At 37.1% G+C, this 15,366-nt stretch overlaps 1 protein-coding gene across 1 annotated transcript in view; it reads left to right on the plus strand.

The window, feature by feature from the left end:
- Nucleotides 1-15,366, plus strand: part of COL1A2 (collagen type I alpha 2 chain) — a 37,762-nt gene that overhangs the window by 4,790 nt on the left and 17,606 nt on the right. The window contains exons 5-28 of the mRNA XM_056118397.1: nucleotides 472-564; nucleotides 2,143-2,196; nucleotides 5,059-5,103; nucleotides 5,192-5,245; nucleotides 5,337-5,390; nucleotides 5,685-5,738; nucleotides 6,343-6,396; nucleotides 6,948-7,001; nucleotides 8,702-8,746; nucleotides 9,015-9,068; nucleotides 9,162-9,206; nucleotides 9,573-9,626; nucleotides 10,422-10,520; nucleotides 10,655-10,699; nucleotides 10,809-10,907; nucleotides 11,331-11,384; nucleotides 11,506-11,613; nucleotides 11,983-12,036; nucleotides 12,142-12,240; nucleotides 13,161-13,214; nucleotides 13,675-13,773; nucleotides 14,214-14,267; nucleotides 14,747-14,800; nucleotides 15,193-15,246. Of these exons, the coding sequence (XP_055974372.1) occupies nucleotides 472-564; nucleotides 2,143-2,196; nucleotides 5,059-5,103; nucleotides 5,192-5,245; nucleotides 5,337-5,390; nucleotides 5,685-5,738; nucleotides 6,343-6,396; nucleotides 6,948-7,001; nucleotides 8,702-8,746; nucleotides 9,015-9,068; nucleotides 9,162-9,206; nucleotides 9,573-9,626; nucleotides 10,422-10,520; nucleotides 10,655-10,699; nucleotides 10,809-10,907; nucleotides 11,331-11,384; nucleotides 11,506-11,613; nucleotides 11,983-12,036; nucleotides 12,142-12,240; nucleotides 13,161-13,214; nucleotides 13,675-13,773; nucleotides 14,214-14,267; nucleotides 14,747-14,800; nucleotides 15,193-15,246 (1,533 nt within the window). The remainder of the gene's footprint in view (nucleotides 1-471; nucleotides 565-2,142; nucleotides 2,197-5,058; nucleotides 5,104-5,191; nucleotides 5,246-5,336; nucleotides 5,391-5,684; nucleotides 5,739-6,342; nucleotides 6,397-6,947; nucleotides 7,002-8,701; nucleotides 8,747-9,014; nucleotides 9,069-9,161; nucleotides 9,207-9,572; nucleotides 9,627-10,421; nucleotides 10,521-10,654; nucleotides 10,700-10,808; nucleotides 10,908-11,330; nucleotides 11,385-11,505; nucleotides 11,614-11,982; nucleotides 12,037-12,141; nucleotides 12,241-13,160; nucleotides 13,215-13,674; nucleotides 13,774-14,213; nucleotides 14,268-14,746; nucleotides 14,801-15,192; nucleotides 15,247-15,366) is intronic.

Consider the following 15,366-nt stretch of genomic DNA (forward strand, 5'->3'; position numbering starts at 1 on the left):
GGGCCTGCTCGAGGCAATCGACGAATAACAGGATGGTTGTGATCGTGATCATGATCAATTATTGTGCTATGCTATCCTCATCAGAGTCAGAAACTTAATCAATATACATACCACATGGTTGTACACTGTTGGCCATATAAAATGCATGGAATCATAAATTTGAACTATAATTTTCTTGTTTGAATAATAGCACTGCTTTAGGAATTAATACTCAATGCTCAAGATATTCATCTAGAAAAAAACACCCTGTCCTGTATCTTTTTACATCAATTACTGAACCTCCATCTCAACAGACCTGTCACATTCAACCAAGTGGTAAATAATGGCATATTAGATTTCCACATTGGTTGTATATTGAAAGAACTGAACACCAAACAGATCTTACCATCTGTTTTACTAAATCTCCTTTTGCCCATATGTGTTTCTATTTGTGCTGTCTAAGCCTGACCTGATTCACTTTTTACCTAACAGGGACTGCCAGGCCCACCAGGCAGAGATGGTGATGATGGTATTCCAGGCCCTCCGGGTCCTCCTGGTCCTCCAGGACTCCCTGGTCTTGGCGGGGTAAGATGTCCTAAGTGTTGCAATATTTAAAAATTTTTTATTCCTTTATTAGAAAAAAACTCACTGTCAAGTTTATTTTTGCAGATATGGGAGAGAATAACATTTGAAAAATTAGGATTTCTTTATTCAAGACCCTGCTTTGTCTTTTCCCTTTGTGAGCTCTTGTTAGTTGCAGAAGGGGTCTTTCTGCTCTTTGAAGGCAGCAGTAGCTCTCACGACCATTATTTAATTTGGGGATTTAATATCTTTTATCAGTAGGGCACAAATAAGAGGTGTTGCATTATTAAAGAGTTTGATTAGATTGAATTATAAGTGAAATCCCTGATCTTAAGCAATTTTACAAGCATCCAACTCTTTATATTCTCTTTGGTTTGAAGTCTGCTGAACCAACATACAAAGCAGTTTTAGGTTTAATTTGCTTGAAACTAATTTGAGAAAAGTACATTCCCCTTTTTCATTAATATCTTCTTTTAGCTTTATGTCTTTAACAATGATATGAGTGCCAAATGGCCTCACTGCAGGAAAGAAAACATATTTGCTTAATTGGTTAGCACTGTGATTCAGCAGCCTAATTCTCATATCCAACTGTATGCCAGTAAAATAAGACCTTTCTCCCCCAAAGATCTTATTATGATTGCTTATCTATTGAGTGCATTAAAAAGCACCTTCTTTAATAGAACCACCACTATAAGAGAGATCTTTAACAGTAAAGTTATTACTGTGGACTATTTTTAAAAAGTTTAATTTTCCAAGGGGCATTTTAATTTAATTTTTCTCTAAACTTGAAAACTCTTTATACTCTTCTTCAAACTCTAGCAAGAAGAAGGTCTCAAGTCATTTTGTATAGTTCTGAAGGAGAGTGGCAACAGGTGGAAATGTAAAATTGTCCTTATGGCTTGTCTTATTACTTTTTAAAGTTTAGACCCAATTTTATTCCTTGGTATAGAGGTGTGGGTGGGAAAGGAAGAAAGAGAGTTAATGGAGCAGGAAAAAGTTGGAAAAGATAATCTAAAGTAGCTCTGTATATAGTACTCATGGATAGAGCTTTGTCCTTGCATACATGAGGTTCAGTGCCCTATTCAGAAAGGAAAAAATAAGAGACACACAGAGAGAGAAATAAAAAGAGAGAATGATATTTTTAAGTAATAAGGTAAGAACATTTCACTTCAAATTCATCATGAATTGAATTTTAAACTGACATTTTTCTGACTTTTTTTGAAATCTAATTCAGTATATATTTCTAAACTAATAATTATATTTAAAATATTGCTTCCTTTTAAGCAGAAGAAAAATACTTATAAGTGTAGTGAAAAATGCTGGTAATTAAAAGGTAAAGGTAAAGGCCCTCCCGTTGATCGTCGATTTGCTCGAGCGGGCCCAGTAACGTCTCCATTGGAGACTTTGTTGTTACTGTGTCTGGCATATCCAATACTCTCGGTAGCTTGCTGGGCTCTCCGAGAGGGGCGGAGGAATCGAACTCGGGTCGGCCATGTTGGCCGCTTGTAAGGCAAACGCCCTACCCGCTGTGCTATCGCTCCAGCCCAATATAATAATAGAAAACATGTTTTCTTCTCCTAGATCTTTGCTGCTCAGTATGATGGAAAAGGAATTGGACTTGGCCCTGGACCAATGGTAATTTTATTTCTTTTTATATCAGTAAAAAGTAGATACTGAAAATAAAATCTATTTAAGGATACACATTTCAATTTCAAATTACTATCTGGCTACCTAGGTTAATAATCAATTCATCAGAAGAATATATGTGTGTATTTAAAAGAATTAAAATCCAAGCTTAACTTCTGGGGCTTTATTATTTTTATAAACTTATCTCCTTATAATACATCAGGTATTTACACCTAAGAAATAATTACTGGACATAGTAACCACGTTGGGGTAAAAAATTTAATTCAAAAGAGTGACCACTGTGAAGAATACTTTTTACATTCTTTTACATTGCTTAGAATTTTATGCATGATTTAGAGACACAGAATGATCAAGCTCTATGAACTTGTTGGGAAGGATTGACAAGTTCTAGTCCGGCCTGTTCATTTTATAAGGAAAGCATTTAAGCCCTTTCCCGAGGTTGTTAATGGCAGACCTAGGACTAATTGCCAGGCAAGATGTCTGATATTTGACATAATGACTCTCGTCTCTGATCCTTGAATAAAACATCAATTAGTTCAACAAATATCAGGTGTATTCAATGAGTCCCAGACTATATTATGCACTGGGTAGATAGCAATGAATATGGCAGATTCTGACTCTTCATCAGAGAAGGATCAGAATTAACAACCAAGGAGATGTTTCTTAACTATTTTTATAAAAATTTTTTTTCAGTCTGTTAATTATAAATCAATATAGAACAGAAGTAACATCTAGCATTTATGTACTCAGTTCAAATATTCATTAACTTATAATTTGGGTAGCATTTAGAAATGTTCCCTGTATGATCATGATAATGATGGCCTATCTTTAACAAATGAACCTTCTGACAAACATTGGTGAGATGTGCTAGGGTAAAATACTTAAATGAACATATATAATGTGTATAAAGAGGGGAATCATTAAGAAGAAAAGCATTAACTTTGATGAACACTACAGTACAGTTTTTTAATACATACATATACACGTACATACATATATATCCCATACACAATTAAGAGGTTTTAATTACTTGTTTCTAAGCAAAGATATTTATCAATCTAAATTTAGCATGGACTTTAGAATACAAGATTTATCTGGAAAATGCGTTCAGTGCCCTATCTTCAAAATAACAGGTTCTACAAAGCTAATGGTCTGCAATAAACTAATATACTTATAAGGCTAAGGTAGAATTTTCTGTAAATTAAAACCCTCACTTGAGAAGTAATGTACCTTTAATTGATGATTTCCAATTTCCTAATTTTTTAACTTAGTAATTTAAACATTCCTTTCTTAAATGAAGTAGATATTTTCTTTTGGCTTTGTTTATATTGGATATTCGAAATTAACCATTTTAGCAAATGCTGGGCAATAGCCAATTTTAAAACAGTACCAACATCTCAAGAAAAAGCCAACACGGGCAGGGGACTAAAACACTAATGAAAAGTCTTACATAAGCCTGGAAAATTAATGTGGAGTTTAGATTCCTTTGATTTTGGCACATCTCTCTAGGGGGCACAAAACAAAATTTTACTTTCAAATATCAGTAAAATATAATTTAGGCTTGTACATCCACACACATTCTCAAACATATGTAATCAACAGATATGTTTCCAAATAAAAAAGATGAGCGTAAATAAAGTATTAAAATAATATTCTGTGTTGGAAAATCAATAACTATGAACCCCACGGGGTTGTTTTCTGAATTAATGAGTAATCGTGGTACATCTCACAGCCTGCACAAAATAAACTGTCTTTCATGTAAATGAAATTGTTGCAAATCCATGGAAAAATAAATATAATTAGGAATTTCTGGTGTCAGATTGCTTTAATGTATACCTAAACATTATTTTTTACTTAAAAATGAGTTTCTTTTAATGCTGAAGCAATTTCTAAAACTAAATACATAATTCTTATCATTAACATGATTTACTTTTAATAAAATTCATATTATTTTACTCTGGGCATTAATATGGTAGACAGACTTGACAACAGAATCCCTGTGATTAAAATATCTGAGACTTACCTGTGCAGTGTGAAAATTTAAAATTGGAAGAATGGATCTTTTTTTATATAAGAGCTTCACAGACATTGATTATTGTAAAGGGAACTAAGAATACATATTTAGCTCACAAACTAGGAGCAATCTGTTTTCCAGGAAGAACAAAGGAGAGATTAATATTCTGTCATCTGGGCAATATTTTCAATAATTATGCAATATAAAAGACTCTTCTAGTAGTCTGTTTCAAATATACTTTATTTTTCTTTCATCCCCTCATTTCTGTTTGAAGAGGGGATACATTCACTTTTATTTGGGATTTTTATCACTAACAGCTCTGAAAAAAAGCGTAGGACTACAGCCATTGCTCCTCTAGTCATTAAGAAGTTTTGATCCTTTTCAAGTTAAGCCTCTTGTAGAGCAATACAAATATCAGTTTCTTAGCCAAGTCTGACATGCAGTGATGACATATGATCAAGGTAATCCAAATGGAAGTGTTTTAACCACTACGTGGAAGGCCGTTGTGTATTCTGTGCTATGCAGACTGATTCACTTCATAGTATTAGAGCAACTCAATATGCACAATTGGGCACATCTATGAGGAACATTGTGGCCACCCCATCCATTTCTTATTAAGTTCTGCTAATGTGGGTTAAAAGAAAAGGTGAAAGAATGGCAGAAAATAGTGGAATACACATGGGGTTCTTAAATGCTTCTTGTGGAAAGGACAAAAACTGAAATTTTATTCATCTGTCCTTCGCAAAATGTCTGTAGTACTACGAAGCTAATTGTGTCTAACCTAAACCAAAGTCATGGCAATTTATCAGTGCTAACTATATCTGTCCTCTTGACAGGGTTTGATGGGACCCAGAGGCCCTCCTGGTGCATCTGGAGCCCCTGTAAGTACTGAAAGCTTGTAATCTTTCTTATGTAAAAAGACAGAGAATTAAATAAAGGCTTTGGAGAGTGACATACTGTTTTCTTTAGGGCCCCCAAGGTTTCCAAGGACCTGCTGGTGAGCCTGGTGAGCCTGGTCAAACTGTGAGTACATTGTCCTCCTCGTGATAAATACATTTTTCCAAACATTTATAAATATATGCTAACAAAATTTTGGGTCTCCCCGTTTAATTAGGGGCCTGCTGGAGCTCGTGGTCCCCCTGGACCTCCTGGCAAAGCTGGTGAGGATGTAAGTATTTACTCTTAAACATTTTCAAACAGCATCTAAGTGCTCCTGCCTCAATCTTGATTTAATTATTCTGCCAAGAGCTGAGTTTTCCTGATATAATTCTCCCCATATGGAAAACATGTTAATGAAATATTAATGGATTTGACTGCATATAAGGGAACAAAATTGTTCATTAGTAACTGGGACTACAATTTTATATAATGCCTTTTTCCCTGTTGCAAAAATCAAAATATCCCCATTGTCATCTGAGAGTTTACCAAGAAAAGTTTACCTCCTGATGTCTTTATGTTTTAGGGTCACCCTGGAAAGCCTGGACGGCCTGGTGAGAGAGGAGTTGTTGGACCACAGGTGAGATATTTATTTTTTAAACAGCAGTATATAGTCTAAATATCAGAGACTTCTCCAGAAAGAGAACCCCTAAGACTAGAGTCAATCTAAATAGTAACATAAGTACTAATAGCAATAATTGGCAAATAAAAGAGCCCAATTAGAATAGTTTTTATTAATGCAAATAATGTAGAATCAATGATAGCAAACATATTACAAACAGACAAATCATGTTTCGACAAATATCATAGTATTAGTTACTTAAATTAAGGCAAGTTATTGTAGTATTTGCTTCCAGAACTAAACTTAATGAGAAGAAATAGACTTTGAAGAACAAGAAACATTGTGTTCTTATTTAGAATGAAAGCATTATTAATTTTCTTCATTTTTACATATACATTTTATATTTTTATTTGAACCCCCATGATTTAAAAATTGTGTTAGTGATAGGATTTCATGCATACAACATTCTAACAGTACACCCTCCACCAGTGTCCACTTCCCTCCACCACTTAGGGTCTCCCCACCCACCTCCCAAGCCACCCTCCTCTCAGTATTAGATCAGTTCTGTGACCTTTCTCAGACCCCACTGGTTTTGACCATTTGTTCACTCTTTCTTTTTAAGGGTGCTCGTGGTTTCCCTGGAACTCCTGGACTTCCTGGCTTCAAGGGTATTAGGGTGAGCATATTCTTTATCCAAACGAGAGACAATGTTGATTGGTTTAAGAGAAACCTCAAAGCGATTTAGAACTCCCGGGTGACAGACTTGCTTCTGAATTCCTAGAGTTTGCCAGAGAGGTTAGAGATTATAGTTTGGCTTGAGGGTTTTTTTAAAGGTAAAGTTCTTCTATTTTTGTTTACAAAGAAACAAGGATCTATACAGAGGAAGTCATATACAATGCATATGATTGAACGGGATTGCAGCCATCTGAAAATTGTCAAGTTATTAAAGATGGCAAGGTTGTGAGAGAATGTCTAGTCCCATATCCTTCCCTTCTAGGTGCAGGGAAGTTTCATGACTAATTTGGGCAATAGAGGGCGTTTGCATGGAGTTGGAACATTGGGACTTCATGCCATAAAACAGTCAAAAGATTCACCAGAAGATATTAACCATAAAGACTTAAGATATTTATTAGACCAACCTAAATAAGGTTTTAATAATTTATTAGTAAAGTATATGAAAATAATACAATTATAAAATAATTTTAATAACAAAAAGTTTCCTTTCAGGGACACAACGGTCTGGATGGATTAAAGGGACAGCCTGGTGCTCCAGGTGTGAAGGTAAAAACCAAGAATCACTGTTTCCAAAAATATGAATTATTTGTCCCGTCACTATCAAACAATCATACACTAAAGAATATTTTATTTCTTGTTCTATACTTCAAATTCCTCAGTTGTGGAGAATGTGGGATTCTGTGATAGAAGGCCAATTATTAATGCTATATATTTAGTTTAACATTAATTAAACAAATTCAATAAAATATTTGTCAATAGTTTCTCCATTTTCTTTCTTCCTATAATTTCAGCTGAATTCAGCAGCCAAAATAAAAGTAAATAAACATATAATCTGAAGTTAGGACACGGTATGTTATTTTAGGGTGTGAGTTCTCCTTTGCCATGCACTAATTAGGTAGGTACATTCATGTCACAATATACTTTTCAACCTCTTTCCTGTGATTTATCTGTTCACACTCAAAAAAATTTTAATTAGGTAATTAAAGTCTCAGAAGTGTGTTATCTCTTGGCTAGGCTCTTCTCTGACAGCGTTTTCAACTATAAAATGTTCTCTCTCCTATTAAGGAGATAATGTGATATTAAAGTGAATACCAACGTAATTACAAATTAATGAGTATCGAATACTAGGGGGACTAGAAATGAACATGAATATGGAGGATCTGTTCTAACTTTCCAGCTGCCACACAAACGGATAAGGTCAAACTCATTCTCCCAAGAGTCTAATATAATAGTTCAGACTACTAATCACAGCATCATAAAATGCTGGAGCCTGCAAAGAACTTTGGAGATGCTCTAAATTTGCAGATGAGGGAAACTGAGCCTTAGAGAGAAAATTGACTTACCCAAAGTCACACATCTAGTCACACATAAAGGGTGGTGTAGGCTAGAATTCCTGACTCTCGCTTAGTGCATATTCCCAAAGTAAAACCTGAACATAGAATACTAGATATGTAGCATCCATAAATGGTCTCGGAGGTCATAGTTCTTCTACATTGAAGTCAGAGTACATGGTGAAAAGTTCTTTTGTATGTACTATTGTATTAAATAATAAGGCCACCATGTTTTTTTAACTCAATGAGAATATAGATTGGAAATAAATCCAAGAGCCCTGAAAAAATTATAAAGTTCAAATTTTCATGCATGTTTTACAGAAATAAAATATTGTTAAAATTATTTTAAAGAGGGTAAATATGATTATACTGAAAGCAGGTTTAGCCTTTGCCAATTTGTTTAGTGCTATGATTGCTAATACATAAGCCTCATCTAAATAATATCCAAAATCTAAGGCAAAACTTGGCAAAAAGATAAATAACACTCAAATAACCATATCTCTGCAGTAGTGATATTTGGAGGAATTAGTTAAAATCCACATTTTAGAATTTTTAGTGTACATGGTTGACATACCTGAGAAAAGTTTGTATGTGCAAGAAGCACGGTAGCACAGTCTTCCCGTTGTTCATCGATTTGCTCGAAAGGCCCAGTAACATCTTCGATGTGAGACTTGTTGTTACTGTGTTTGGCATATCAAATACTCTCGGTAGCTTTCCGGGCTCTCTGAAAGGGGCGGAGGAATCGAACCCAGGTCGGCCAGGTCTGCCGCGTGCAAGGCAAACGCCCTACCCACTGTGCTATCGCTTCAGCTCAAATGATATAAAATATACGAGAAACTGAGTTTTATAAAATAGGTTAGCAACAAAAAATTGTTAATCATATGAAATGAAAAAATTCAATCCTTTCATGTATAGGGTGAACCTGGTGCCCCAGGTGAGAATGGAACTCCAGGTCAAGCAGTAAGTATTGGTTACTTTATTATAAACTAAAATATGAACTTCTTTATCTTTTGCTAGTTATCATCTTTCCTAACTTCATATTCTTTAATATTCTTTAATAGCCTTCTGGGTACTTAATTGAGATCTATCTCCTTTTCTTTGGAATTAGTGCAAGTCTATTTACGTCTAGTGGATTCTTGCACTGCTCAATATTGGACAAAAATAAATCACATCTGTGACTTTTTCTGAATTAACTTCTGGATTTCATTGGAAATACTTCTCTTTTTAGGGAGCTCGTGGGCTTCCTGGTGAGAGAGGACGCGTTGGTGCCCCTGGTCCAGCTGTGAGTGCTTCCACTTTTTTGTTCATTTGAAATCATCTTGTAGTAAATGCACTTAACTTTCCACTTGACTTTTTGTCTTTGTCTTCTTTGTAGGGTGCCCGTGGAAGTGACGGAAGTGTGGGGCCCGTGGGTCCTGCTGTAAGTTTTGACCCTGAAGAGTTTGGAAGGGGTAGGGGTATAGGATAGGCACTATCTTCTTTATTAATTCCATACAAAGACTTTAGACACCATCTTAGATCATTTTAGATGAGGGATTTTGGAATTTTTATTTTAAAAAATACTATATTCCTGGAGCCTTGAGGTATTAAGTAAAATCTGTGATACTTTACCTTGATACCTTGAACATCTTCACTTTGATAAGATACTGAGAACAACAGATTACCTACCTTTTCTTTGTCAATATTAAGTAATATCAAGCTATGCTAAATGACTTCAGACTTGTGTTGTTATTTTTCTACTTCTGGGGAGAAAAGTCGAACCAATCATCCTTTGCTCTGATTTTAGGGTCCTCTTGGATCTGCTGGTCCTCCAGGCTTCCCTGGTGCCCCCGGCCCCAAGGTAAAAAATACTGATGACCACTGGAATTGCCTTGATACATTTTTCATTTTGATGTGAAAGATAGTCACTGTTTCCAGATATAGAGATAATAACAGAACAAGTACCTTAAACAATCCCTCCTACATTATAGCTATAGGAAGAACAGTCCTGCCCTTTAAGATTAAAGTACATATTTGTCATATTTGTTCTTCACTTGGGTGCATGCACATAGACATAGATGATAAAGCAAAAAGTAATTAGTATATCTCTCCCTCTGAGAAGTCCTCCTGGACAAAATAGGACTAACTAACTGAAAACCAGAGTCTCTGCTATGAGAGTCAGAAGCAAGTGAAGATGGCAATAGTTGGAGTCTAGAGAGGAGACCCAGGCCAGGCAAATAGAAACTTAAATTTCAGTCATGTAGAACAGCTACGTAAGAGGCTACTGCCATTCTGAAGAAAGCTCATGGAATTTGATGTCCAAAATACAGAGATATAAAGCCAGAAGGATAGTCATGAATTAAGGCACTTGATCTTCACAAGGCCAACTCCAGTTCAATCCCCATAACTGCATATGGTCCCCCAAGCATCCCTAAGGATGATCCTTGAACCAAAAAAAAAAAAAACAGGATTAAGCCCTGAGTACAGCCAGGAGTGGGCTTAATGTACGTACACTGACCCTTCCTACACTGCGTGCGCGCACGCGCGGACACACACACACACACACACACACACACACACACGTAAAACATACACAGATAAAACAGGCTGTTTCATGATGTGTTGGCTAGTCCCTCAAGACTATTCTCTCTTCTAGGGTGAACTTGGAGCTGTTGGTAACCCTGGTCCTGCTGGTCCTGCGGGTGCACGTGGTGAAGTGGGTCTTCCAGGTGTTTCTGGCCCCGTTGGACCTGCTGTAAGTAGCCACTGCTATTATCCTCACCAAATGGTAGAAAGCCAAAAAAAAAAAAAAAAGGATGAGAGTGGGATCAAAGAAGAGCAGAAATACTCAAGTTAACTCGCAACTTTCTTTCTCTCCTTTTCTCATAGGGGAATCCTGGAGCTAATGGCCTCACTGGTGCTAAGGGTGCTGCTGTGAGTATATGGGGATGGCTAAAGCAGATGCTGTGGCTTCAAAAGCATTTTAATGAGTGTTCCTTCTGCCAGCCTTCTCAGGATAACCATTCTATATTTTCCCTCACAGGGCCTGCCCGGTGTTGCCGGGGCTCCTGGTCTTCCTGGACCCCGTGGTATTCCTGGCCCTGTTGGTGCTGCTGGTGCTAGTGGTCCCAGAGGACTTATTGTAAGTGGTCATTACTGCATCTTTCAACATATAAAAATACCAGCTCTACCATAATTTTGTCATCAGCCAGACTTTTTCTAGTGCTGCTCTTTTTTATTTTTCTGTCTTGATATTTTTATTTTGTATTTTTTTCTACACATCCTTATACCCATATGTACATATGTTCCTTCTCTCACATATGCATACACAGACACATACAGAGCCACTCCCATGCTCTTTTGAAATGCTGCTCAAAATCCAGTGAGGCACATTTCAGATTATCAGATTTGTCCTTTCAACCAGGATCATTCCTCTATAAGCTGGTTAAGTATGAACATTATATAGAAAACTTGAGTTTTTATGTACTTTGACACATACATTTTGATGTATTATCAAATACAATCCATATTTGTCATTTAACCAGTGATTTGCTTCTGATTCCAGGGTGAGCCTGGTCCAGCTGGTTCTAAAGGAGAAGGTGGTAACAAGGGTGAGCCTGTAAGTAGATCTATAATTATAATCTTCATGGAGTCAATGCTATTTTATCCAAGTTCTCTAGTTGCACATAAGAAAAATATTGTTTTTACCTATTTCCCTTCTCTCTTTTTTGGTTAACTAGGGCTCTGCTGGACCCCAAGGTCCTCCGGGTCCCAGTGGTGAAGAAGGGAAGAGAGGCCAGAATGGTGAATCTGGTTCCGCTGGCCCCACTGGACCTCCTGGACTGAGAGTAGGTTCCAGGTGCTCCTGATTCCCAGACATATTAGAGGCAGATGATGACATGGTTTCATTGGGAGTTTGTCAGAATCTTTGAATGCATTTTCTGGATGAAGGAGGCATCTGCTTCCCATCTGCTTTATTAAATCTCTGACTCAATTTGGTATATTTTAAAATTAATCTGGAAACAATGTTGACCTACTTTTCCAGAATGCCTCTTCCACACATTCCTGTGGGGTTTGGGAGAAGTATTTTGACTTGGTTTGTGGTCCCATCTCCTCATCATGGGGTTGAGATTTCTTGCCTGTATGCTCTCTTTCAGCAAACTGTCCTATCTGATTTGATTTTCTCCAACTCTCCTGCTTTATATTCTTTCTAATAGGGAACTCCTGGTTCTCGTGGTCTTCCTGGAGCTGATGGCAGACCTGGTGTCATGGTAAGTTGTCTGTCAGTACTTACCTGGAAGATGTTTCTTGGGAGATGATACTTGTGGTGGCAAGTGTGTCGCCCATGTCGGCATCCCTCTCATCCTGTTTAACAGGGTCCTCCTGGTAACCGTGGTGCAAGTGGCCCAGCTGGTGCCCGAGGTCCCAATGGAGATTCTGGTCGCCCCGGAGAGCCTGGCCTTGTGGGACCACGGGTAAGTTTTTAGATTGATTCTGTACAGGTCACATCTGGTACTGTTTTCCCTTTTTTAAGGGCTAATGAATAGTGGGAAACAACAATAAAGAAATATCAAAGGTACATTTATTGAGTAGACAATGCTGGTTGCCTTTTTAATTTAACTTCCCAAAGCTTAGTTGATACTTTTTATAAATTTGGTCTGTATATAAATTTCCTACTTATTATTGGATACAATGACTATGAGGATTTGGGAAAGAATGGATTTATTTTAATGTATTCAAATTAGGTGCATCCTCCTATCAGCATGAAATTTTTATCTTAATTTGTAAGTTTTATATTAGGTGTTCATGAAACATATTAGGACTATACATTATCAGTTTATTAGATTCATAAGTGAAATCATTTTTTCCAGCAATCACAAAGTGCAATAATGTATTCAAGAGCACACTAGCTATGGAGAAATGACCTTTAGATTTGTAGACACTCTAATCCATAGCAATAGAGTAATTTTTTTGCCTCCATTATCTCTAATGGATGAATATCAACTGTAATTGTGCCATAAACAAGTAATAGAAACACCAAATATAGCAATCAAAAAATCTACTTTGAAAATTGCTTACTGAAAGTATTTGTTTTTCTGTTATGAAGCAAATAGGTGATATATTTTCCCATGAAATGTGTTACTTAACAGTTTCTTGATATATCTGTATGTAAATGGATCTGCTACACTAAAATTCAGTGAAAGAAAAGACTAAAAAATAAATTATTTCAAAGCTTTTTCCATATATCACAACTAGTGTCTAATAACCCTAATATTTTTTGCCTAAACAACAAACAGAGAGTGGATAAAAAGTGCTTTCTTAGCTTTCAATTTATTGGAACCTTATGTAAATGCCTGAAAGTGACAAAATAAAAACATCCTCATTTGGTTTATAGGGTTTCCCTGGTTCCCCTGGAAGTGTTGGCCCAGCTGGTAAAGAAGGTCCTGTGGTAAGCATTGCTCCTTCTCCATTATATTTTCAAGGACACCAATTGCACCCTTATCAAATCTGTTCTGTAGCTTACTTATACATGAATGCATTGAAAACAAATATCAGACACATATATCACCTGGGAATGTAAAGTGTGGGTTGTAATTGCGAAGCCAAATGAATGCAGGACTGAAAGGAGAGAAGGTAAAAGAAAAAATATAGCAGGTAAAATTGCAGGGGTAAGAGGGTATAGAAAGAGAAGGGAAAGAGGGAAATTGTGTACACATGAGATTAAGTCAGCTGTTTGTGGACCAACATCCTATTTAGCAAGGAAAAAATAGATTCATGATTTATTGACACATTATGCAGGAATGTCTATGCTTTCAGAAAGCAATTCTGTTTCATTTCATAGCAGGATCACAGGCTTCAGGTTCTGAGACCCTGTGGATATGTAAGCTGTAAATAAACTCTGGTTTCAGGGTCTCCCTGGTATTGAGGGCAGGCCTGGAGCTATCGGCCCAGCTGGAGCAAGAGGAGAGCCTGGTAACATCGGATTCCCTGGACCCAAAGGTCCCAATGTAAGAATTGCTGTAACCTCATTTCCCTTGGAACATTTTGGACACATTCACCAAAACTCTAGAGTTGTTCTGTCTCAATCTAGTCTTCTTCACGAGAGTTCCTCTGAACACAGGTAAACTGCTAGTCGTTTACCACATTAAAACTTGACAGTCACTCTACCCTTTGCTGAAAATTCATCTTCTGAACATATATTGTAGCAGACACGAATTTCACACCTATATGGAGCTTCATATATGTTTAACGATTGATCAGACCTTAAATCACAGAATTAAAGAATTAAGAATTTCCCCACCTCTCCATCATCAACACCATCTCCCCAACCACCAGCTCTGCAAAAAAGCCAGAGCGAAAATAAATAAATAATTTTAAAACTGTCATGGTTACTTTGACATTAAATGTGTCAGGTTGATTTTATTTTGTTTCTAATCTTTTAATATAGGGTGAGCCTGGCAAAAGTGGTGATAAGGGTCATCCTGGTCTTGCTGGTGCTCGGGTAAGTGCTAACTTTTGTGCTGGCCTATCCCCTAGTTTTCACCAAGGAAACACAATCTTCAAACTCTCTGATACTATTTTATTGTTTTCTTTACAAAACGGCAAATCTAAGGATCCATTAAACGCCACAAAATGTCTTAAAAAAAAAACATACCCACACTTGTAAGGCAGTGAACAGTAACAAATCAGAATGTATGCTAAGTCAAAAATATTTGCGTATACTTAGTTTTTAATTAATTTGTATTTAAAAGATGATTATACTGGTAGCAGTCTCTATGCTTCATAAATTGTGCAACCTCCTCCCCTCAATAGATCCCCTGTGAGTCATATAAAAAAGGTGATTTGGGCCTTAACCAAGAACTAGCAGTGAGTTTGAATTCGGTTTAAAAGACAAGCTTGTTTTGAGGAAATAACATGCAAGATTTTGAGATACCACACTTCTTGATTCTGGGGTAATCGAGCCCTTCTGTTTAAATTTAGGGTGCTCCAGGACCTGATGGGAACAATGGTGCTCAGGGACCTCCTGGACCACAAGTGAGTATTACATCACCCTTGTTTTTTTCTGCCCCCAAATGACCACTTTTACAAAAATTACCATCCTCATTGCCAATCCAAAAGTTACACAGGAGGAATGGAAGATAGCTCAGGCCGTGAATTTAAATCTCACAACACCCATTCATGCTGAGATGATCCCTGAGCCTTCCTGCTAGGATCCCCAGTAAAGGGGCCTTGGGGAAGGCTCATCATACAGAAAGTACCCAGAGCAAACAGCAGATCCAGCCCTGATGCATGCACTGTGTAATGCTGACCACCCCACATTTGAGGTTCCTGGCAGGAGGAGGTCAAGGGTAATCAAAATTAATGAAAGTTACATAGCTGGACCACAATTATGCATCAATGTGTGTGCTCCTTTCTGTCACTTGTAGGGTGTCCAAGGTGGAAAAGGTGAACAGGGACCTGCTGGTCCTCCAGGTTTCCAGGTAAGCCCACAAAGTTTACAAAAACTGTCTTTGGGGGCTCGGAGATAGCATGGTGGTTAGAAGGCAGACCAAGTTTTGTCTTTGGCTCATGTTTCCCCAAGCCTTGCATCATAGTGCCCT

The sequence above is a fragment of the Sorex fumeus genome, unplaced genomic scaffold (genome assembly GCF_029834395.1).
Source record: "Sorex fumeus unplaced genomic scaffold, SorFum_2.1 ptg000037l, whole genome shotgun sequence".
Classification (NCBI taxonomy): Eukaryota; Metazoa; Chordata; class Mammalia; order Eulipotyphla; family Soricidae; genus Sorex; species Sorex fumeus.